The 25,005-nt window shown below is 46.9% G+C and overlaps 1 protein-coding gene and 1 long non-coding RNA gene across 3 annotated transcripts in view; one reads left to right on the forward strand and one right to left on the reverse strand.

Annotated features, from left to right (window-relative positions):
- LOC135914254 (organic anion transporter 3-like) overlaps positions 1-25,005 on the reverse strand; it is a 43,373-nt gene that overhangs the window by 9,189 nt on the left and 9,179 nt on the right. The window contains exons 2-8 of the mRNA XM_065447037.2: positions 13,575-13,850; positions 12,915-13,049; positions 8,775-8,878; positions 8,462-8,616; positions 7,349-7,517; positions 2,639-2,768; positions 404-528 (exon numbers count right to left, since the gene is read on the reverse strand). Coding sequence (XP_065303109.2) covers positions 404-528; positions 2,639-2,768; positions 7,349-7,517; positions 8,462-8,616; positions 8,775-8,878; positions 12,915-13,049; positions 13,575-13,799 — 1,043 coding nt within the window. The 5' untranslated portion in view covers positions 13,800-13,850. The remainder of the gene's footprint in view (positions 1-403; positions 529-2,638; positions 2,769-7,348; positions 7,518-8,461; positions 8,617-8,774; positions 8,879-12,914; positions 13,050-13,574; positions 13,851-25,005) is intronic.
- LOC135914277 (uncharacterized) overlaps positions 24,138-25,005 on the forward strand; it is a 241,449-nt gene continuing 240,581 nt past the window's right edge. For both annotated transcript variants that reach the window (XR_010568262.1, XR_010568266.1), the window contains exon 1: positions 24,138-24,239. This is a non-coding gene — a long non-coding RNA (uncharacterized lncRNA). The remainder of the gene's footprint in view (positions 24,240-25,005) is intronic.

Raw genomic sequence — 25,005 nt, forward strand, 5'->3', positions numbered from 1 at the left:
TGTTATTTCTGTATTTCCTTTTCCTCTTCCCCCAGTGCAGGGTAGCGAACCAGAATCTCATCCGGTTAACCTCCCTGCCTTTCCCACCCCGTTTATCTCTCTCTAGCGCTGTTCTCTTTCCCGAAAACCAGTGTGGCGCTTTAGCAGGATCAATTTTAGCTAAGTTCTGCAGTTCATACACAGTAGGTTGTGCCCAGGGAATAGTAGCGCGGCATCGTCAGCAAACCTCACTAAGTGCTGTGGCGTCCGAGTGGGAGGTTACTGGTGAATAAAACGCAAGGATATCTTTAGAATGTAAATTTGTTTCTAAAACTAAGTGTGTGCAGCGGATGCAGTCGAACTGCATCCATAAACTCAACCGTAAAGATAACACGAATATGACACAGTAGAGTAACGCACTTACCAACCAAGATACGACAGAATGACTATCTTGCGTAGCCTGGGGTACTTGACCACTGCGACCGTTGTCGTCCAGAATCCGGTCTTCTGTTTTTCGTCGTTGCCCTGGGGATCTTTGGACGCTGGGTCCTGAGGGAATAAATATGCCAGCGACGTCGTAACTTCTCTGAATCTTTGCAGTCAACATAAAAGTGTCATCAATGTGCACCGCGATAGTCATGACGCCTGCGCGAACGCAGCGAGGAAGGCTCTCTTTATCGCACAAGCATGCGTTTATGACCATGTATCATGCAGGAAAACAGAATTGCCTTGAATTATCTATCCGGTAAGGAGGATACCTTATCTCCCATAGTTTCTTTCAGCTACGTGTTTATCAAACAGAAAACAAATATTTGAAGATGCAGTTATGAGAAAGAAAGAAAAGAAGGTGCAGCGAATACGCAAAAAGCTACACCATAACAATGTTATGAAGCACAGGTCAGACAGAGACACAACTAGATATAGGCCACCTCTGTATCCGTTAGATTATCATGAGGTGAACTGACACATATGGAACTTCAGTTGTGAACTAAATTCCTGCATATGCGAGTGTGCAGGAAGTTTCGTACCATTTATACCGTTTATACCGTTTATACCGTTTATAACGTACCGTTTATATACCGCGTTGCAGCGAGTCTGCCTCGCAGAGGCGATCCCATGCAACGCAAGGACGTAGCTGCCTTGTTTTGGCTGCGAAGTAAGCCGCGTTCTCACATCTTTATAGTTTTTAGCCCTGATGACACACACGAACGATCCGAGTTGAACACATATCGTTGAGCGAGGGCTATAATGTTAGTCACTGTCAGTCAGACAAATACTGTGTTAATTTTAAATCAAACTTCGCGACATTTTAAAGGAGCACTGAGCGCAGCGCAACGCCGCTTGGCTAGCTATAGACCGAATGCCACTCGTTTTGAATTAAAGCAATGACTAGTGAGAATTCGCAATTCTATTATTAGTTATTTGTGACGTTGAGATAATCTTCACTTTCATTCAGGGGTTATTGGACGCATGTCTGCTCATCAAAGAATATAAGCAGAGAAACAAGCATTTTGTCACACTATTCCTTTAGTAATAGACGGCAGAAATTAGGCGATTCCGCCAACAGTAGATCTCGTGAGCTTAACACTTAATTAGGAAACGGGTCGGAGATCATTTGAAGCCGGTACCTTCGAACAGCGTCGTCATGAGCAAGCGTAACACATACACTGTCTCACTTTGCAAGGAATTTTAATAGCTGGTGACACACACATTGTACCACCGAAATTAAAACTAGTGTTCGCCGCTTCACAGCTACCTTAGAAATCCGCCGACCATTTCACTGCGACAGCAGCTATAAATGCGAAACAAGGCTCGCTGCGCGCGTCCGTTCGTTCTTTGCATTACGCCGTTGTCCTCAAGCACTGATCGAAGTCAAGTCATTCCCCGTAGTTGTCAACTTCACCCTTACCATATGGCACCCACCACGGTATACCTTAGTAGCTATCACGTTGCACTGCAAAGATTGAGGTCCCGGGCTTGAACGCGGCATTTCGATGGGGGCGAAATGAAAAAAAAAAGTACTTAGATTTAGGTAAACGTTAAAGAACCCCAGGTGAACCGTACAGATCTTAGCTCTACTGAGAAAAAGGGAAGGAAACAAGACACAAACGAAAAAGCAGTAGACATGAAGGCGATCCCCTGTATCTTGTTTCTTCTTCTGACCTTCACTCATTGTTAGTCACGCTAATTCAAGAAAACTTCATGGAATAACGAAACGCCCAAAACGACACCCCCGTGTACCATACACGGGGGTGTCGGTTTCGACGTCTATGCATGCGTTTTGGTGTCTACAGCCGGCAATACTGTATCGGAGAATGACAATTGGATGTGCGTGTCGCTAAGAAGTGGTTCAGTAGATCGTGGCGTCAACGGCAAGAGCATATATTGCTGCTGTCGTAGTAGATGAGTGAGAGCCGGAGAAATCGTTATAGTCTGTTGACTTTTTAAAAGAAATCGAATATTCAGTAAATTAAACGTGTGTAAAATGTTCTTTCAGTTGTCCTTCAATTGTTGTTTCAATTACCCTTCCGAAGAGGCTGGGGGGAGGGGGGCGATTCACTGTTGTCGTAGGAGCAGCAAATTGCTTTCGAATTGAGTGCGGCCTTTAATCACTGACGTACGTATAACACCACAAAATACTCTGAAAAGAAGCTTGTACCTGTAATAGTTCGTTGAGGCGCTCCTCGCTGACTTCCTTCCCGTTGAATTTGGCAATTTTCTGAAACGTCTGGAGGGCCTTCTTCTTCTTGCCAACGGAGAGCAGCCATCCAGAAGACTCTGGAAGCCACCTGTTTTGTTGGTGCAAGCACAAAGGCAAGGAAAGTGTGCAAGCGAGTGAGACACGTGGAAGGTGACTAAATAATCCTTGAATGTACTCGTGCTTACTGTCATGCAGATACTGTCAGTAATAAAGAAAGCAAACAAGTCAGTTTTCAAAGTGTTGAATGCTAGGCTAGTTGACATTTTTGACATGAGAACGAATTCCATTTCTCCTTGGAACGGCGCGTCTCCGTAGCTTGTAGGTATACATACCTGTGGGTTTGGCTCCAATAAAATCAGTTGTTAGTTTGCGCCTGTGTTCGTCAACCTTTTTGTTGTGCCGTCCCGTTGCACGTTATTTCAAGATGGTTCTCAAACAAGTAAAAATAAGTGAGTGGATTTGAGTTTGCTCTTGTGCCAGTGTCTGCAATGTTGTCGGGGTTCAGAGTGCTGGGGTTCGGCGTGTTGAGTTTTAAGGGCTACAACCATGTTACAGGAATCCTTAGCCACTAAAGAGAAACACTGAATAAGTTGAAGAGGAAGCTTTACAGGAAAAGAGGAAGCCTTAGTCCAATGGCTCCTATTCTAAATACATAGGAAGGGAAAAATAGTTTGCGAAAAATAGTTTGCGAAAAATAGTTTCCAAATAGAATGCGACTACTGCATTGATTTTGATGAGGTTTGTGGCGTTAAAGAAAGGCGATAAAATCTAGTGAATGTGGGAAGTAGATTTCGTATTTAGGCTGGCACCGTTTTTTTTACAAGTTGCTGGAAATTGCAAAGTGAGAAAAAAGAAGAATTCCCAAGTATCAAGTTGACAACTCTGTAACTGAGCAGTAAGAAACGATTTCAAAATGTTGTACATGCACCTAACAAGTATAAAGCAGTCGAAATTGATGCATTTCTTTTTATACCGCTCTGAAGTTTAGCACGAATTTGAGAGTACGAGAGAAGCTTCATAATCGTCGTAGCGATTTCGCGTAGGCGGTAAATAAATATATCAAATTTATCCGCTTCTGATACTCTAACAGATGCTGATTACAAAACTGATATGTCTGTTTTGGTGCAGAATTACGGATTTGTAAACTTCGTGCTTCAGTTTTCTTGAAACTTACCACAATTTAGAATTCTTTTTTTGTAGTACGTTCCAGGTCCTACATTGAAATTCTCCTTCCTAAAGTCGCCACCGGTGGCATGTGCAGACCAGGTTGCACGAAGCAAAAGTCAAGGCTCGAGCTTCGCGCAGGTTCGGCAAAGCCAGGGCCAGGGGGTGAATTTTACTCATCGCTAATGTGGTTGAAGTTGCTCCTTGAGACACTAGAATTTTAACTATCTTTTTCAAATGCAACAGTATGATTAAACTGATGAAGGGATTTTTTTTCATAAACGCATTGCTGTGCTTTACGTGTATTTAAACAGGGAAATCCGAGTTGGCCCTGAGCCCTATTGAGGAAACTCTAGGCCCTTTCAGGATGACAATTAGCCCTTTTCGGGAAATCCTACGAAAGAGAACTCAAAATTTGAAGCTACCCAATTTTGGCACGTGCATCGCAAAAAAAAAAGATGCTACAAAGTATATCAGTCGTAAGGAAAAGGGGGTAACCGCAGAATCATCGTGTAGCATCTACGTTGTTACCCTGTACGTTGGTCGACGAACGGGAAGCACGATAGGCTGAGACAAGGCAAAATTTCTGCCACTTTGTGAGCAATATAAAAGTGGAGAAGGACCGGATTCGCGGAAACACAAAATTGCAATCTGCGTTTGCCCGGATATGTTTCGGTCTGCAGGGAGTGTCCTTCGCTCAACATGACTGATCACTACCAAAATCAAAACCTCATGACTCCTATGGGTCCACGGTGCCGAATTCACAGTGTTCTTTTCCTAATTTCTTTTTTTTTGTCGTTGTTTATAGCCGCTTCCGCTAATGATATATCTAACGTCACGATTGACTTCATTTTTTTAAGCATGAAATGATTTTAGCCCCCGTTGTCGGCGACCTTCAAACGACCTTGAGCCAAATGCCAAAGCCGTTATCCGGGCATTCAAACGAGAAAATCCGGGCAAGTTGCGACAACAAAACGAGATAGCTAAATTTGTTCTTCGCACTTTTCTTATGGCTTTACACACGCTGACGACCAGACTATCAGTAATTTTCACAATTCACAATTCATTCACAATAACATTCACAATTCCTTTCTCATACGTTATGCCCTCTGGTCTAGCAGGTTTCTTGCAGTGATATTTAATAAATCCTTGCAAACAAGTACCATTCCATCAGCATGGAAAGTTGCGAAAGTTATTCCTTTGCACAAGTCTGGTCGTAAACAACACCTATCCAACTACAGACTGATTTCCTTAGCCTGTAGATGCAGTAAACTTTTGGAACATGTCGTCTACAAACATATTATTGAGTTTCTTGAAGCCAACAATATTTTGACAGTCTTCCAGCATGGATTTCGCACTGGCCTCAGCACCACTACGCAAGCACCTGAATTTGCTCATGACATCTGCCACGAACTTGACCTAGGAATTTGGAGTCCATACCTGAAATACGACATTAAAAAACTCGAAGCCATCCGAAAAATAAAGCTATTAGATTTATACACCGGCGTTACGACAAGGACTTCTCCCCTCTTCCAACCTTTCCTGCTTAAACCTCTCTTTGCTAGTAGAGCGGCATAATGTAGAAAGTATTAAACTGTTTTACAGTTTCCTATGTATGCTAGGCTATGCTAAGTTTGCCAAAGCGTGTAACACACGGAATTTTTACCCTCTAAATATAGCACTCCTGTATGCCCGCACTGACAAATTCAAATGTAGTTGTTTTTTCCCCGATCCATTGAAATATGGAACCAACTTCCCCCTAACATACGAAAACTGACACCTCATAACTTTGTTAAGGCAATCACTGGTTCACGCTTATGATTCCTAGGACCATGTATTATATATCATGTTTTTTTTTTATTGACGTGAATGTTAGGAGAGGTTGGCGCCTTTATGTGGTGGCACCGGCTACTCCTTATCACTTGGCAGAGGAAACAAATTTGCGCAATAAGGGAGAATAGCGACACTAGACATAACACTCAGTAGAACAACGGATGAATGAAAGATATACAGTCCAACAGTACATGAGTCGCAAAGTACTGTGCATTAGTTCAGTCCACGTACGGATATATAAAGTCCGATGTTTTGAACAGCCAAAACACACAACACTTGTAATACACTCCAAGTACAGGACAGAATTATACATATTGCGTAAAAGTTGCGATAACCACATAACCCAACTATGAACCACGAACAACGTTTATGTAACTCATTTAGCGTATTCGGATCATCCAATACTTAATATTTTCCCAAAGTGTTGGTGTCCTCTCAAAACTTTTTTAGAGCAAGAAGCGCTCTTCTTTGAAGGCCCGCAGTTGGCCATGGGCCAAGTATCTTTTTTAGAGTGAATGGTCTTCTGTCTAATATAAACAAATTAGCTTGCAGTACCGTTCTTTGTGTATCGTATTTCACATATATGTATGTATTGAGACCATTTTTTTTCTTTCTCATATTTTGTTCGCTAGTGCTTTGCTGTGTGCCTCGTACCCTTGACTTGTGTACCCCCTTTTGCTGTGTTGTGGCACCCTTAATGCTGCACCCTACTCCTGCGATAACCCTCTCAAGGTTGCAGTATGTATAAATAAATAAACAAAATGAATAAATAACATCATCCTGGTAACCAGACAAGACCGCATTGCATACGCTAATGCGCTAGTTACTTCCCAAACAAGTTACAAAAATATTACTTCCGCGTTTATTCTAATGTTTATTTACAATATCATTCAATCTGTAACAACTAGCACGCTGAAGTTTTATTTATCATTTCCAATAGTGACGTTCAAAAGGCAGATACAGGGCACTATACACTTGAGGATCATCTTTGGGCACTGAATGCTATTTTCAACGCCAGCGGCCCGTGAGTTCTGCAGCGCCTCCGGCGCGTCGGCAGCGTCCGGAGCGGCGCGAATGGCTGTTTGACCGAGACGAGATTCGCAGTGAGGTTCTGTCTGTGACAGGGAACTACTGCGTCCACATGGACCAGTGCCCAGTATAGCGTGGTGCGCTGTGATGCGGTGGGGTGTGGTGGTGTGCGCCGTTGCGAACATGCGCTACGCCCATTTTAAGATTGTGGCTATATTATCAACCCCGACAAATCTGCCTCGCTGGCTTCAAGCATTTCATGCTCACACCTACTCCGGATTACGGGAGAGCCAGGACATTTTTTTTTTTTCTTACGAGCAACTTCAACGCTAGAGCTAGCTTTCTGTGAGTACAGTCTCCGGCCTGTTAGGTCGCCACGACACTGACAAATCTTCCGGTTGACATTCGTCCTGCGAATGTGCGGCATAAAGCCCGAAATTCTAAGTCAGACTTGCAAAGCCTCCAAGATTACCTAGCGGGGGCAAGGGGATCCAGAAGGTGCCTTTGCATTCTCAGCGGCCGGCGTGAATAACATGTTTACTGAACGGCGTGCCATGCTGTGTATCAGTTAGCTGTACACTCGATCACGCAAAGTGTAACAGCCTCTTTACGGCCAATAAAATCCGTCCGAATGGCACCCACCAGAGGGACAGAAGCAGGACAGCGTCGACAGCGGTGTTGGTGATAAGGAGGCCCCTCCAGCTCTGAATGAGATAAGTGTACCAAGGCAGCGCAGTGGCCAGCACGGACCAGTTGATAGCCCACAGGAAGGCGACGAGTGTCCGCCGCTCCTTCACCGTGTACTCCAGGGCTGTAGCAGGGCATAGCATGGTATAAAGACAGAAAAAAAAAGGATGCAGCAAGGAAGTTTCCCGAACCGATATGTTGTGACGATGGCTTTGCGATCTCTTTCGTACACGCAGTTTCTCTCATCCCTATGGTTGCTCATCAAGATAAAGAACTAAAATAAGGAAACACATGTGTTAATGTTAGATAAACTAGTTTTGTAGTTCCTCGGCAAGTACAGCACTTAATAATCGAAACGCGAACAACTCAGAAACTCCTCTAATACGTCGTTTCGTTTCCAAGTTGTCCTCCATTTATAAAAGCAGCCTAAAGACTCCAAAACATAAGCTCACGTTTAGAATAGTTGCTCGTAAAAGGCGTTCGTTGCTGTTGGTGTTTCATTTCTTTTTTTAGCGCTGCACATTGCACCTTGCAAATAATCATCTTATCTATATAGTCATGTCATAGCATTCGTTCCAGGTGAAAGTTGCACGCAGCGGGCATGACAGGCATTCATTAAATCAGTGGAAAGTGTAAATATATGTTCTTACGCCTCGACACATTTATCTAGGCCGCTTTGCGCCGTAATAAGCCGGTGTTCGGAGACAGTGGGATACCTTGTCTGTGGATTCAGCAACACCAAGGAGAGCAAACGGTTGTACAAGTGACCAAGCAGAAAAGCTCAATATGGCAATGCTAATGAAAACCGCCAGGGGACAATTTCATTCTGTCCATCTTCCTATCGCGTCGCAATTTCTCACTGATGTCGAAACGACAAGTTACACAACTGTAGCCATACGGGTAAATCAGCTGGTTACTCAGCACAAAGTACAGCGCCTTTCTCTTGGGGATTAATTCTTCTCTGCAAAAACGTCCACAACGTATTTCGCAGTTATGGCGGCGTCTTAGCCTCATTATAAAAATTACTCCCCTCTGCCGACTCTTCAAACAACCACATGATCGTCTTACCGATGACATAAATGGTGGTGCATACAGTGTCAGATCCCATAGACGTCAGAAACCTCCAAATCGGGAAAGTTGTGAAAGTGGGAAAGAATGTCCCCAGCAAGTTTCCGGTGGCTCCGATGAGCATGACTAGGATTACTGTCTTCTTCCTGCCTATTCTGGAATCAGTAAAATATGGAAAGAAGAAAACATCGCATAGTCATAAAATTGATCTGTTCGAAAAGTTCCAAAGAAAGTTTTAAACCTCTTGGACATCATCGAAACGTTACACAGGCAATCTATTTAAGCAACCTGTTTGGGCGCGCAGATATCTCACCTGTCGGCAAGGAATCCAGACAATAAATAGGAGACTATGGACCCAGTGAAGTATGCTGTGTGGACGGCGTACATCTTCCAGCTGTCTCCGCACACCCATTGGTTCTGTAAATATTAAACATGGCGGCGAAAAAAAAAAGAAGAAATCATGCCAAATGCGACACTTAGTACGCAAGCGCTTACTTAGTTTTGCTGAGAACTATAGCGCAGCACCATGTAAAAAAAATAATAAAGACAAACCGGTCGTCGCCAGCAGCGGCCGGCTGGTCTTAAGATTTTTGCAATAGGCTGTATACATGTCGAGTGCCCCAGCTGCACACGCTTCTCAAAAGACATGATGATATCTAAAAAAAAAAGAATCATTAACCGAGGAATGAGCATGTGGCGAAAGTGGTTCTGTATTTATTGACGGTGCACGCTGCAGCGAGACAAGATATGCTGTGGACGAGCGAACCTACTTTGTTTTAAATGTTAAGTTGAGTTTTATTGTACTAATATTTAAATTGAATGGGCGCCTTCTTTTACTGCAGATAAATTTCGTGAGATGCACGTGCTTTCATTGCGTTCATAAAGCGCTGAATGCAATGGGGTATTTTACGAACGTGTAGTCACTTCTGAATGCATAGGCAGCGCTAAAAAATCGTGTAGGACAACCATTAAGCATATACAGGATGCAAGCGTAATGATTAAGCCAGATTATTACTGCTAGACCCACGTATTATCGTAAAACAGTTTTAAAGCTGTTCTTCAAAACTTTCGTAGAGCGGCCAAGCACTCTGAAACGACCAGCCGAATATGCCTTAAGTGTTTCAGAGGTGCACGTCTCAGTGGCCGCTGGAAAAAAAGTACATATACTGCGCGAGGCGTGTGGTGCTTTGGTTCAAAATCTACGAAACGTCGGTTATCGTAAATATCTAATCAACTTCGATACACGCTGTATTTCGGAGAAATCCTTCAGAGCCTGTCGAAGTCTAGTTACTCATGTCTCCACAACGCCCGACGATTAGCAAATGGTTCACCATATATAGGCGGCCAGTACAACGCTTAGTTTGACCAAGTCAAAAGGCAGCGCGTCATCAAAGTTGCACTATGCTTCGCAGAAATTCTACACCCGCAGATGAGAGGGAAAGACTAACGATATGCTATGCTGCTATGCTGCCTGCGCACGGCTCAGAAAGGCAGCATTGAGTGAGTGCGATCGGCGTGAAAGAAGAGGTTGCATAAGGAGGAGGAGGAGGAGGAGCAGAAACATTTATTTAAAAAAAATAAAGGACAAGCAGGTTTCTTTCTGCTTGTGCGGGAGGCTCCTTTAGTCCAGGGCTCCTGCGGCTCTTGCTGTTTCCCGGGCCCGCCGCCCCAGTTGCTGCTGGTTACGAGGGTCCGAACTAGTCAGCACGGCCTCCCACTGCTCGGGTGTGGGGTTGGGTATTTGCGGGGCCGCTTTCACGTTGGGGCACGCCCATGTGGTGTGATATAGGGAGGCGTAATCATTACAAAGGGGACATTTGTATGAATATAATACAGGGTGTATTACGTGTAGTCTGCTTAAATGGGGGTTTGTATTGGCTTGTGATTGTCACCACGTTACGGCGTCTTCACGTGAGAGGGTCTTAATTGTGTGGAGGTGGGTATTGTCGTCTGTTCAATCTGTGGTGTTGTAGTATGGCGTTGTATTGTAAAGGTACAGGCTCCATGGATGCGGCCGTATCCCTTTCTTGTGGCGCCCGGGAGGCATGAGCTCGGGCTACAGCGTGCGCACGCTGATTTCCACGGAGGGACTCGTGGCCTGGATTTTACACTATTTCAACACACTATGTCCGGGAATTGGGAGGCTTGTTTGAGGAGTCGGTGGGCGATTGAAGATATTCTGCCTCTCCTTTATCTACGGCAAGCTGCCTGGGAGTCAGTAATAATTGTGACGTACTCGTTGGTCAGACTAGAGGTGATGGCCAAGGCGATGGCTGTCTCCTCCGCTACAAGGGCGCTGGCAATGCGGACCGTCATCGAGACCACCTCTTGTAGGTTATAGTCGACAACGCTGGCCGTCATGGCTTCTTTTGGGGGGTACTGCGCGGCATCTGTGTATAGTGTGGTGGGGAGACTGCCATATCTTGTCTGTAGAGTTTTTGCGTGAGCTTGGCGACGATCGGCATGATGTTTCGGGTGCATGCATCTGGGGATAGGAGCTACCTTGATGTGCTCCCGGAAGTTGGGGGCCCGATGGATTGCTTGTTCGTGGCCTTTGCCGTGTGTGGGGTAGCCTAGGCACGCTAGGACTGTTTTTCCTGTTGATGTGAGGGCTAGTCGTTCTCGTTGGCTTGTGAGGTGGGCGTTTATAATTTCTCTTATAGCATTATGGACTCCTAGGGCTTCAAGCTTCAGTGTCGCTGTTCCCGGTGGTAGGCCGAGGGCTTGCTTGTAGGCTTTCCGAAGAAGTACGTCTAATTGATCTAGCTCCTTGGGAGTAAAGCCAAGTACAGGGCAGCGTAGGCAATGCGGCTGATTATCAGGGCCTGAACGAGCTGTATTACGTCGTCTTCTTTCAGTCCGTATTGTTTGGTGGTGATACGGCTGACCATTCGCATGATTTGGAAGGTGGTTTGCTTGAGACGTTGGATGGTGGATGCGCCTCCGCCGTCCTGTTGAATATGGAGGCCGAGAATGCGAACGCGGTTTACTGTGCATAGCACTTCGATAGCCTCTATAAGACCAAGTGAGAGGCGGAGCGGTGCCCATTACATCTATAGTATAATTCAATGCGTAAGCGACGGGTGCCGTTGTTAAACGCCCCCCCCCCCCCCCAAAAAAAAAAGAAAGAGAAAGAAGCTTCCATATACAAACAGAGTAATATAAATATATTAATGCAAAGCAAACAGCTTTCGTCTCCAATAGCATGTTTATTTTAACTCCCTTTTGTTGTTGGCTCGCAGTCCGATGACGACTACCTCAAGGGCGTTTAAGGAACAAAGGCGATGGCGCACCCTGGAGAACGGTAACATATGCTTTATTGTTGGACTTGTCGTTGTTGGACATATGCTTTATTGTTGGACTTATTGTTGGACTGACTTTATTGTTGTTTATTGTCGCTTCATGCGCTTCCTATTGTAACTTAAGGACAAGAGTCAAAATTATTGGCAAATTGATGCAAACAATAGTGTGGCAGTAAAGGGAACACTAAATCAATCTACACTGATAAAGCTTACTTTCATAACTCTTATTAGAATAAAAGGAACATCAATGTGTCATGTTATTTCGAATTTGGCGCTAGAGCTCTAGCACCGCTACATCAATGTGATATCATGACTTTCGAAGTAGGATTGCTTATTTGAACCGCTGTTAATGAAGCTTGTTTAGTTTAATGGTTGGCTATATTTAGTACACGCTGTAGTCTGTCTTTACGGATAAAGAATTAGCTATACCAGAGCAGGCATCGTCAAAATATATGACGCCTCGTTTTTCGGAGCGCGTTTTTTTTCTTCTTCTGGCCTCTCAAATCTGATCTCACTGAAAGAGTGACTTCCGTGGTATTTTAGAGAGAGAGAGAGAGAGAGAGATAAATGGGGTGGGAAAGGCAGGGAGGTCAACCGGAGAGTATTCTGGTTTACTGCCCTGCACTGGGGGAATGCTAAGAGGAATGAAAGACAGAAAGATGAGCGGAGAAAAAGCAAAGAAAAAAATAAATAGAGCCGGTTGGGAATGCCCGTGCGAACTAGAGTTTCCCTAACATAGCCCAATCGAACGTAAAAACAGAAATTTAATTCAGTAATACAGCTAAAATATTTTTGTTGTCTTTAGGGTCGCATCAAGCAAAGAAAAGAAGCCTTATAACACATTTTTACACAACACAAGAATTCGTAGCCTCTATTGTCTATTTAATGAATTTCTCGAGCGTCTAATCAAGCCAACTTGCCATTTACTTAGGGGACTTGAGGTAACCGAGAATGGATCAAAGGCTCGTTCGGGCCACCCGGCTGGCACGACCGCTTCATCAACCGAATGAGTGGGCAGTGATGGCATTTCCTCCGTTGCCTTTCGTGACGGATGACAGTACAACGTTCATCCGGGGCGCACGCAAGAAACCAGAATGGTTTGCGAGCTCAAACAAACGACGTATGGGAAACGTCCGGAAACGTTAACCCACCTCCATGGTGACAGTGGTGTATATCTCGCTGTTGTCGTAGTACCATCTCGTGGGGCAGGTGATCCACTCGCTGCCGCTGTCAATGACTGCCGAATCATTGCTGCTGTATTGGCCATCGGGCTGCTGCCGGAGTATCTGGAAACATTGAAAGCGAATTGTGAGGATTTGTTTCACAGCAATGGGGATCTAAGAAGGACACCTTGACATTTAGCGAGGGCTCCGACTGCTTCGTTGGCTTTACTTTCGTTTTTTATATTTTGTCAAATATCTCGAGCACGCAAGAGGATCCGTAAGGTACTTCGTATATCTGTTTTAAATGTTCCTATGTAAGTACTCAGACATCCTAAATATTGCTGACTGAATGGCGACAAGAGTGACGCCTCTCGCAATTATGCTAAGTAACTTCTGAGCACTTCGTTAGCTGCGGAACCTAGTGGAGAGGCAGGAAATGTTTGCATCTTGCGATTCAACGTCGCTTTCTCGATGGACTCGACAATACGACACCTAACCGGATGCAAGAAATTCCAGATCCCGGAAAGGAGAGCACTATGGCGCTATTAGTGATAAATGTGACGTATTACCTTACTTTCATATAATGTGTTACGTTCTCATGCGGGCTGCATAGGCGGCGCCAGCGCTACGTTGAGTGTGCACACTCACCTGGCAGCGGCCTCGGGGAAGCTGCGCTAAGTCCACCGGCGGTGTCGAGCCGTCGCCGGTGTAATTGAGGAAGCACCACTGGCTGGCTGGCGTGATGTGGATGAACACTTGACCGAAGTAGCAAAGTGTCGCGTGCCATGCGGACAGCATCAGCGCTGCGGTGACGATGGTCTTGTTAAAGAGGCCGTAGCCTCCAACTTCGCGCAGAACCTTCTCGAACTCCATGGTCGCCCCTCACTGTCACCTGAGGGATCCACTTCGTTCTTCGGTACTAGACTGCATGGATGAAGCAGAGACGACGGTCGCTCGATGAATTTGGGCTAAGGGTAATGTTTTCGCGAAAATGTGCTCATCCTGACGTATCACTCATTTCGGCGACTCACCGAAACGTAAGCCCGATAGGTAAGTTTCAAGGGAACATTATCTGGCATGATTATACGTCAAGCTTTGCCCCAATATGACTACGTGCATTTGTTGAAGTAGCTATGTTTAACTTTCAGATGCTGTCAGGGAAAACAATGACATCGCAATGGGGAAACAAAGTTCGTCATTTTTTCCATCACACCTGTTTACGGTCGCTTAGCCAATCGAGGTGAAATGGAACTGGGAACTACGAAAGGGATTGATGAGAAGAGTACGGCAACCATGTAACAGACCACGCATCCTTGTTCTCCGCTTCTCCGCTCCGAATTCCTTACGTTTCATTGTTTCGTAACGCTTATGAAAATGAAGAAACATTTGCAAATTAGAAGATTACACAGCACATCAATCGCTTTAGTATTTTTTATCTTTTACGCCAAGCGTTTCTATAGGAAGCTGCCTATTGTATGAAGATGGTAAAACTGAGCTACATAAAGCTAGGCCAGTAGGCGAAGGCATGTGGCGCACGATAGGTAGCACTTGTGCACACTGTCTTTAGAAGCGGCAAGCCTACAATCCTCTTGGTTCTTACTAATGTTCCGATGTTATAGTGCGTAAATCAAATGCGGACTATTGTTCTTACAAAAGCATGCCACTTAGTGTTGACCACAAACGAGGTGCAAGTCGATTTCCTCTCCGGGGCGAGAGTGATCCTGGAAAGCTATAGGCGTAGTACGCGTAAAGCCCCTTAAACTTCGTAAAGTACTGCCACGCTTTGAAGAATGCCGCTTCCTCCTCGCGCGCTCTGGCCTATAGGCCGACGCCGCGTCGCTATTGGCCTAATAGCATCCCGTGGGCCCTCGCACCGTGCATCAGCGCCATTTTTGATCAAGTTTGCAGATTAAATACCATTGCTAAGTCCACCGTGCGCACTTCACCTGGACCTGTTGGCAGCCGCAGGATGCTCCAGCTGTGAGTACTGCACTTTGTACGATTGGACACCATAACTTATTTGCCTCTCATTTTTTCTCGGGTGCCACTCATGCCACGCAATCTTTCTCTCCCCGCAGAGTATAGTCCTATATGCCCGAGGTAAGCAAAATTAGGATCCTAGGCATGGTCATCGAAAAGCGCAGAATAAACGGCGAAACCATCACCCGTCTCACGGCAAAGGCGGGCAACGCGATTCGACTCCTCAAACGAGTCACTTCCCGGAAGGTTGGCATGAGAGAGGAGAGCCTAATTAGGCTCGTCCAATCCTTCATCAACAGCCACGTCGCGTACGTTGCAGCCTACCACAGATGGCTGCAACACGAACGTAACAAAATCAACGTGATCACCAGAAAAGCGTACAAGACGGCGCGGGACCTGTTCGAGTCCACGAGCACGACCCGCTTTTTACAATTCGGAATACACATTCCGCTTGAAGAAATAGGCGAAGCGCAACGGACCTCTTAACTGGAGCGGCTGTCCATGACGAAAGCCGGGAGGAAGTTAGTGGACGACCTGGGAATAGGACGCTCGAACGAGGCAGAGATGAAGCTCCCCGTCCCCGAAGAGGTCCGACGCCAGACCGGAATCGACCCCATACCCAGGAACATGAATCCCGAGTTCAACAAGGGAACAAGAGCGGCGTGGGCCAAGCCTCTCATCGACCTGCACGCCAACGACGAGCACGCGCGGTACGTGGACGCGGCCGAATACTAACGGAACGTCTTTGCAGCGGTCGTCATAGAGGCGTCAACCGGCGTCATGAGGACAACGGCGAGCGTGCGAAGAGCCGGAGCGGAATAAGCGGAGGAGGTAGCGATCGCCCTGGCCATCGCCGACGCAGACTGCAACACGGTGCTGAGTGACTCGACACAGGCGGTGCGAAACTTCGTCTAAGGCCAAATATGCAGCGAGGCCGAGCGCGTACTGCGACCGGCCAAACTGCAAGACAGAAAAGTGGGACTCAAGTGGTTCCCGGCGCACGCTCGCGACGCGTCGGAGCGCAGTGAGCACCACAATGAGACGGCACACGCAGCGGCGCGAGCGCTAACCAACCGCGCCCCGGCGACAGACCATCCGACGTGGTTCGGAGCCAAGGACCGCATGACGGACTACGACGACGTCACGAAGGCCTACCGCCTGGCTCGCGGGACTCTCCCACCCCCGCACCCGAGACTTAGTCGAGTGCAGGCGGTAGTACTGAGACAGCTCCAGACCGGATCGCTACCGAGCCTGGGACTGATGGATCGCGATGTACCCCGAGACATACCCGACCGGTAGAGTCTGCCGGAGGGAGACGGAAGATTACACGCACACCTTTTGGGACTGCTAAAAAAAAATCCAGAAGAAGCAAGATCAAGAACAATCCCACCGCGGCTCGAGGCAGCCGTGAAGAGCTACGACCAAGACCAACAGCTCTGGCCCGTCCAGCTGGTCCTCGGAGCGCTCGAAAGGCAATGACCCAGGGAGCCGGCAACGGCGAGCGGAGACCCGCGCCGAGTAACGGCAACCTCGAGGAGGACGTAGGCCCTCGTCGGGGCGCGCGAGCGCCCAACTGCAGGCACAAACAAAGTTTGCTCCAATCCAATTCGATCCAATTAGCGGTCTTGTTCACTGTTACTGTCCATTTTCGACAGGTGGCCTCCACACAAGCCTCGATTCATCTTCTGGCCTCGCACAGCTTCTAGCAGCAGCGGAATGTGCCGAAGATGGGTTTCGCTGCACTCTTGAATTGTTCAGTACGACCTGCACCTCACTAAATGACCCGAACATTTCCCGAAATGAGCAGACAGAATACCGCCACACAGCATGCCAAGCGTACCTTCTGAACCTCAGCTAGATCCGGACCCGTCCACATTTTCATACAGCTCCAGCTGTGGGTACGGCCTCTACAGCCCACACTTGTTGTAAGACGACGCCTTACCGCCAATCTCACGTGTCGATTTGTTGAGAGAGAGAGAGACAGAGGAAAGGGGAAAGGCAGGGAGGTTAACCAGAAGGGAATATCCGGAAAAGCCGCTACTGTTGACACGGAGTACGGCTCTGAGGATTGTAAGCTTTAAAAAACTCATTTTCTGGTTGGAGTGGAGGAGGAATAAACTTTATTAGTAGAAATGAGCCGACGGTAAAATCGTCCGAGGTGGGCGGCTTCCCTAGTCCAGGATGCCGTGGGCCTGAGCTGATAACTTGGCCCTGCTCACCAGGCGATGCTGGTCTTCAGGACTAAAATATTTTTTTTTCACTGTTGCTCTCTCGTCGACAATCTGGCTAAGCACAGACCGCGAACAAAACACAGCCTTTTCGGACGTCGAACTGCATCCAGCACAAGCGGAACATGCTGACGGAGAGTTGGGCACTGGTGCCCTTTTAAATACCAGCTGTGGCTTGTTTCATGTGTATGCCTTTGTATGTGGTCCACAGATAGTGGACCGTCACACAGTGCCTCCCCAGTGGACCATTCCCTGCCGGTAGCCGTATGGAGTTGAAGCCGTGAGTCCGGTCCCTGCACTACCTACTTTCTGCAAATTAACATATCTATACGATTGTTTAATTTTGATTGTTTACAGCTTCCAGTGTAGACATACCGTCCAGCTATCAGCAAAGTAAAGGACAGCGGGAAAAAAAAACTTTCGTTTTACGCAACTTGTTGTTTTAAATTCATCCCACCTTTAATATATTTCTTTTACAGGTAGCGGCTGCGCCGTTTACGCGCAACATAGTTCTCCACTGCGTAACGCAAGGCCTGCCAATGGCCAAGACATCAGCCCTAATGACGGAAATCTCTTTGTATTGACGTTTCTCAAGATTTCTTACTAAATACAGTTATTTATTTCTTCACCAGGACTTCTCTCTAACTGTCTCATCTATGCACAAACGATCGCCGCTCTCCAAGCCGAGATTAGCGACATAAAAACCAAGCTACAAAGCACAAAACGGCAGATGTCCCTGTCACGACGAGAGAAAAACAGAATGCTGAAGGAGAAGCTTGCACTGAAGAGGCAGTTGAAGCAGTTTATTGCCCCTGATAAACTCGAAACTATGGAACGAGAGACCATGAAAGGAACGTGGTGGACGGAGGCAGCAATTGAAAAGGGCCTAAAAATATGACTTTTCTGCGGTTCAAGAGGCTAAAATGTTCGTCGCACCTTTGAATCGTCGCACCTTTGTCTACAGAAAGAACTCTCCAGAGGCATATTGAGGGGTTCAAGTTCCTTCCCAGAATACTTCAGAACATCCTTCGTGCGCTTCGTGACAAGGTATGCTCACGTTCTGTGATAGGTTACATTTTTCTAGGCGCTTTTCGTGGTGGACAGCAGAAAGAGAATGCAAAAGATGATGTTTTTAAAAAGTAGCAGGCCTGTAGGCGGCAAGCCAAATTTGAAATCTCCGGCTCTCTTTAGTGGAAGAGACCCCTACAGTCACATCAATTTTAAATAAGTTTGTTTAGACATAGTGAGCTGCTCGGGCACACGCTATAATTTATACGTTTTTCCCACAAACACTGCCGCGGTGACCTATACTTGACAGGTTTCAACAAAGAAAAAAACTTTTCTGCAGCGTTTCCTTTAATTTCTTTCAGGTTGAAAACACGCAGAACTATGAGGCACCACGCATTCCTGACGATCGACGAAATGCTGATCACACCTGCGCTAGCTTTCGATCAGACAACAGGCACTGTGATCGGAAAACCCATTGTTCCATCGAGCGATGGGTCGCTTCCATCGGACACCATGGCCACGCATGCTCTTGTTTTTATGCTGGGAGGCGTGACCCCTCGCTGGAAGCAGACAGTCGCGTACCGCTTTTCAGGAAACTCGTTTTGCAGTGCGAGTGCCAAAAGTATTATTTTTGATATCATTGGTGCTTGCGAGGAAATTGGCATAATTGTCGACGCTGTAGTTAGTGACGTGGGAGGCGGCAACCAAGGCTTGTGGAAGCTGTTTGGGATTGTCGCTGGCAAGCATTCTAGGCGCAGAGTGTCTTGTAAACACCATTGTGACCCCAACCGAAGCCTATATTTCATGGCATAAACTGCACATTTGCTTAAGAATTTACGGAATCACCTCACTCGTGGACAGTCCTTGTCATTGCTCGAAAAGATTGCCCAAGAGAACGGCTTGCCATCCACTGAAGTGAACTGAATACGTAAAGCAGCTAGTGGAGATTCACTCAGAACTAGAGCTGAATATTGCGCCACATCTGAAGTCAGCTTGTTTGGATCCAGGCCATTTCGAAAAAAATGAAAATGGGGTTGGCATTTTCTTTATTTAACCATGACACAGCCGCGGCCTTGCGTTTTCTAGTGGATAGAGACGACTTGCCAGAGGATGCACTCACAACATCCAGTTTATTTTTTAAAGTGCTCTTTAAATGGTTCGAAGTGATGACATCTCGAACTACGAAACTCGCTGTTAGCAAATTTGACGAGCAAAAGTACGATGAAATACTTGTGTTCCTAAGGGAAATCATTGTTTTCTTCGAGAGCATCCGCATTGGTGACGCTAAGAAATGCGCCTGGAAGCCAGTCCAGACTGGCATCATCCTATCCACTCCAGTTGCCCTAGAACTTCAGCATTACTACATCGACACCAAAGGGTTTCTCTGTGCCCTGTTGAGCCGTTTTGGCCAAGACGCACGAGAAAACGTTTTCTCTACACTGAGGTCAAAAAACCCCGTTCCGACGCCGCTTGAATTTCGCGCTGCACTTAGGGCGGCATCAATGGCGCAGTTCCTTAAACTAAACAAGAATTGCAGTTATGCTTGCGATTCGGGTTTTTTTCTTCTTAGTGTGAGAAAAGAACGCGAGCACTCTACCGCTAATGAAAAACTGAAGTAAACCTCCCTGAAGACATCCCACTATTAAGTGTGCCAGAACCAGTGGCGTAGCAACAGGGGGGGCCGGGGGGCCATGGGCCCCGGGTGCAAGGGGCCAGTGAGGGGGGGGGGGGGGTGTCATATACGTCTGAAGGCACCCCTCTTTCCGCCGGCTACACCCGGAGAGGGGGGTGACAGAAGACCTATGGGCCCCGGGTGCCAGACGACCTAGCTACGCCACTGGCCAGAACACGAATCATTAGAATATTTAGCTGGCTACCTAGTAAAGAACGCGCAGAACAGTGTATCTACATGTTCCGCGTGCATGGAAGCGGTGACATGCAACAAAGCTAGCAAGCTCACGCAGCTGAAATCATATTCCGAAACTATGCGACTGGCTGTGCCATCACCAGGTCTTACACAGTTGTTAGAGACAGCAGAAGGCTTATTTCGAGCGAACAGCGATGGACTTATTCAGAATCATATAACTCTTGCGCAATAGAAGCTTTTGCTTTGCAAGGTGTAATGGCAGTTAACTGCTTTCCTGAATGCCACAAGGTTGCCGACCGAATACTGCAAGTGTTTTTACGAACAAGGGTGCACATCCTTCTCGGGAAGCAAAACCAACGAGCAAATGAAAATGGAACCGCGATAAAATGTGGAAGCCGCAGCATCGAAAAAAAGATTGGAATCAGCAATGTAAAATAACAGCAAGTAGTTGTCGAGGTTCGCAGAAGCTCTACATTTTCTTTTCAAATTTATTTTTCCTACTACGTGCACCCCGCTCCACTCCGCGGGATTGAGGTTTTTTTTTTTTGTCTGAAAAGTATGATAGATAATCTGTGGCATTAGGCAGCTAAGTACGTCGTTGCTATTTTAAACATATTCTTGGATATTTCAATAATATATCAATAACCTCAGTCAAGCTGTTTATGAAAACCTGACGTTTAGAAACCTACTCGGTCTCTTCTTCAAGGTGTGAGTGCAGGTGGGTTACAGCGTGAGTTCTTCATGCCCACGTATGGTCAAAGGCCATATCAATTCGTAAAAATGAAGAGCGGCGAGAGTTTAGCTGTTCGGGGAGGTCGAGGACCGGTCTGAGATGAGCGTCGGGCTGTCGATGTCGGTTCCGCGGAGTGGTTTCTTGCTGGATACGCACATAGCGACGAGCCCACCTCTTCTCGGCTGGCACTCCATACGCACGCGCAGTGAGCTAGCACGTGGCCACTACGAAAATCTTCACCTCGGACTGCACTGCCACGCATTCCGTGGTTCCTGTGTGGCATTTTTCTCTCTCACCACGTCCCAGGGCAGCCCGGGGCCCGGGACCGACGAATCAGAGGCTTCAACGAAATGTAAAACTATCCGTGCCGAAATGTCTCGTCGCGGGCAGCCGGCCGGGCTCTAAAGTACTTTACGCCGGCTAGCTCCGGTGAACCTGCGCTCGAATTCCACGAACCAACGTTCATGTGCGAGACCACCGCGTTCTCACGGTCGGAAGCCAGGCTGAGGAGGAGGGGAGTTTTGTATCAAAAGGCGGCCGTTCGAGAAAAAAAGAAAAAAAAACACTCCATTAGCTCCCTTGCGCACACCACCTCCACCGCTTACACCGCAATCAAAGTGATCGCAGCGGAAGGAGCTTCGATAAAGCAATGTGACGTGGGTTATTGTAGTAACTAATTTATGAATCTCTCCTGCCATAAACGCAACAACCAAATCCTACAGGCGCGCAGTGCACTGCGCGCCAAAGGGGCGAACGTTGGGAGCGTATGCTAGCTGTACCCAGCCGAGGTGCTGCCACCGTCGGCGGCCGGGAGGAGCCGAGAGAAGGATCGCCGGCATAGGAGGAGGAGAGAGATATCGTTACTTTTAGATCATTTAGAGGCTTTAGGTGGCAGAGGTAATTGGCGCCATCCACCAGGAGGGCGGGAAAGCAACTCCGCCTTTCTTGCACAGCCTCATAGATCGGCGCGCGCCCTCGCGCGCCGATCCAAGAGGCCATGCCCTTTCGCCCCTCTTTAAACTGCTCTCCCCTTGCCCACCCTCGTAACTCCCTCACTTTTGACTGCCTGCGTGCGCGCCCGCCGGCCGGGCGCCAGCTTAGCCCTCTGAGTGAAGTTTCATGTTTTGTTATCTGCTGGTTATCGGGAAGCGTGCGCTGCTGTGCATTGACCGGCGTGGGCAGTTTCGTGGTCCTCGATAGCTGTGTGTTTGCGCTCCACGATGTTTCACCCGTTTCACGACTCGCTCCGCTCGTGCATCTTGCAGTGGTGCACGAATACCTCAAAAACAAGCCCTGCAAGGTTCTTCCGGGTGCCTGAAGACAACAGGTGAGCGCGCAGACTCAAGGACATAAGAAGACACATGTACACGAACGCGGCCCTGTGCACGTGTGTGATCCATGAGTTTCCGGACGTCGTTGCACCTTGGTTGTGCTACACTTCCCTCTTCCCGGTAGAGAAAGCTGACAAATAGATGTTCCTCCTCATTGTCACCTGATCTATGATTTGGTTTTCTGTGCCAAGTCTCATTCTGCAACTTCAGTAACTCGCACAGCTTTCCCTTCTGCCCTCAGTGCTTTTTCTGTGTAGCACCGTTCTACAAACATACTAACGGCTGAAAAATTACTGCTCGTGTGTATGTATTATCTCAGTAATTGCCGACGGGAAAACCGCGCGAACAACCTTCATGTGTAGGCATGACACGCTTTTTTTCTGGAAAGCATGAACATTGGAAGTGTGCTATAGGCAGATTTTTGCAGTTCGTGTTTATTACACAAAGGAGTGCCCAGCAGGTACGACTTAGTGCCTTAAGTGACGTAATTTTACTGATAAGCATTGCATTCGTGGTGAAAGAAAAGTCGTGTTCTTGGTTTAGTTCACCTGGTCTTAGATTGACGAATAGACATTTCTGCGAATGTTTTTTATGTGCTGCTGCAAAAGCTGACTACGTTCTGCCTCCCCCTAGCCTCCGTTACTCAATTTGTAGCCAAGTGCAAAAAAAGTTGATAATGTGCATTTCCTTTTTAGTACAATGTTATTTTGGTTCTACCATGTCTTTTTTCGTTTTGTTCAGTAGTAATGAACATGTCATGCATTTCATACACTTTTGTGGAGGTTTATAATTAAGTTTATGTGTTTTTTCTTGGTATGGCTCTCAAAAAAAAAACAATGTGAACATATTATTCTACTTTTTAGGTATTTTGCATGTCATGGTTTTTGCCATTACCAGTGAATTTCACCTTTCTTTAGTTGTTATGACTATGTCATACACGTCATCCAGTTTTGTGCAATATCTCCGTTAGCATATCAGAAGCTCTCAGTGCGCATATCAGACTCTCTTCTTTACTTTGGTCTTTAGGGCATTATACAAAAATCTTTTATATATGTGCACATGAAGCGGCCTTCCAGTTTTGTTTAGTTTGATTAGATTTTTATTATTTCACTATCTGTGAACTTTTGTGTTGTTTAGTAGTCACGTACATGTCATGCATTTTTCACTTCTGTTCATTTTCTGAGCGTGTATCATACCAAGTTATGAGAAAATATTTGTTTTCGGAAACGGAAGTCAATTAAACGAGGCCAGAGATCTGTTGTGTTGGAAGTAGAATCTATATGTGCTGTGGCATATGCTGGTATACTGAAAGTATACACAAGACTGCGCGCGTGCTAACGTATAAAGAACCCACGGCGTACCACGCACCAGTTCACAAACAGTCCCTGGGGCAGCGCGCGGCAGCGCAATAAGAAATATATATATATATATACATGTACGCGCCACGGACAGGCAAAAAAAAGCAAAAGTGGAGGTGCGTGGGGCATGGAGAAGAAGGGTTGAAATCCAGGCCAGTTGGTACATAGTTGAAGGAAAAATACACTCACAAAGGACAAGAAAATCCAGTCGTTGTGGTGTGAAACTTTGTTCTTGTGTTTTGTGATTGGTCTTTTTCCTTCAACTATGTACCATATGGCCCGGATTTCAACCATTCTGCAAAACATTTCTTCTTCTCAGGGCGTCTTTCTAATCAGTCGTTGTGGTGTGAACCTTTCTTCTTCTCTTTTGCCTTTTGTTACGTGTTTTTTTCCCCCTTTAAGCATGGAGAAGGGTGGAGAGGCAGCGGAGCGGGTCGTCATAATGAAAACAAAAAGAAAAAAAAACAAAGAGCGCTAATAGGGTGAAGAGGTGCCGCAAGGCGGCTGTTCCTGTTGCCATGGCAACGTAAATAATCATGTGCTCCGCCATTTTGCCAAAGTATCGCCCTCCTGCTACGGCCGTAACTGAAGGGGACATTGGCGCTAGCGTGGAAAGAGCGTCTGCTTGAAAACAGCCAATGGCAGCCATGCGAAGAATCACCCCTGCGGCGTCGTTTCCGTCGTGGTTTCGTATGTGCGAGGATCGGTGGCTTTGCCCCTGGTTTCATCATTTCCCACGTTTTTCGCTGCTGCAAGGTCCAACCGTGCAGCGCTGTGGATTTTGCGGTTCCTGTCAAACGATTGCACGGTAAGTTCGAAATAACTTAAATTCTTTGTTATGTCAGAAAGCTCTTCATCTACGAATCACTGACCCACTGCCTACACGTGCGCCTGCCTTTCTATATGGCACGCTTCCTTGCTATGGGTTAGTATTCTAGACCTCATGCGAGTGCTTTTGTGACGTTCAGCCATCGTCATTCTTTCTGGGCATGCAAGTGAACGGCGTAGCTTCCTCTACCGCTCCTATGAAATTAAAATGTGTCGCCGAATCGCCGGCCGGTTCTTGCTTGTCGCTTCGTCTAGCCGCTCACAAGGCCGATATGTGTAGCTGATGTGTAGCCGTATGGTGGCGACTTGCACGGTGTGTCATGGCACGAGTTTGTATCGGCATTGACGGCGTGCTCATGTCTCCTGCGTACGCTTCGCAACCGCTCGTAATAGCGGGCGAAAGCACGGCCAAAGATGCCACTTGCGCCTTACACTGGCTCACCGGCGTTAGCTTACGAGCCGCTGTTCAAGACGCGTTCGACTAACGCTGGAAAGAAATTCGCAAGCCAGCCGCGGTTATCACAGCGCGATTATCCTTTGTTGGGGCATCGCACATCCTTCTCAACGATGGCGGCAAACGAGGTCCTGGTAAGGCTGCGCTACTTCGACAAAACCACCACCCCATATGACCATTCGTAGCCGTGCGCCAGCCGGCATGAATAAGATATCTTGTTGATCTGTTTTTCTTGTTCATCTTGATATTTGCTTGAATTTTTTTCCACACGTACGCCTGCAGGCGTCGTTGC

The sequence above is a fragment of the Dermacentor albipictus genome, chromosome 1, assembly GCF_038994185.2.
Source record: "Dermacentor albipictus isolate Rhodes 1998 colony chromosome 1, USDA_Dalb.pri_finalv2, whole genome shotgun sequence".
Taxonomy (NCBI): Eukaryota; Metazoa; Arthropoda; class Arachnida; order Ixodida; family Ixodidae; genus Dermacentor; species Dermacentor albipictus.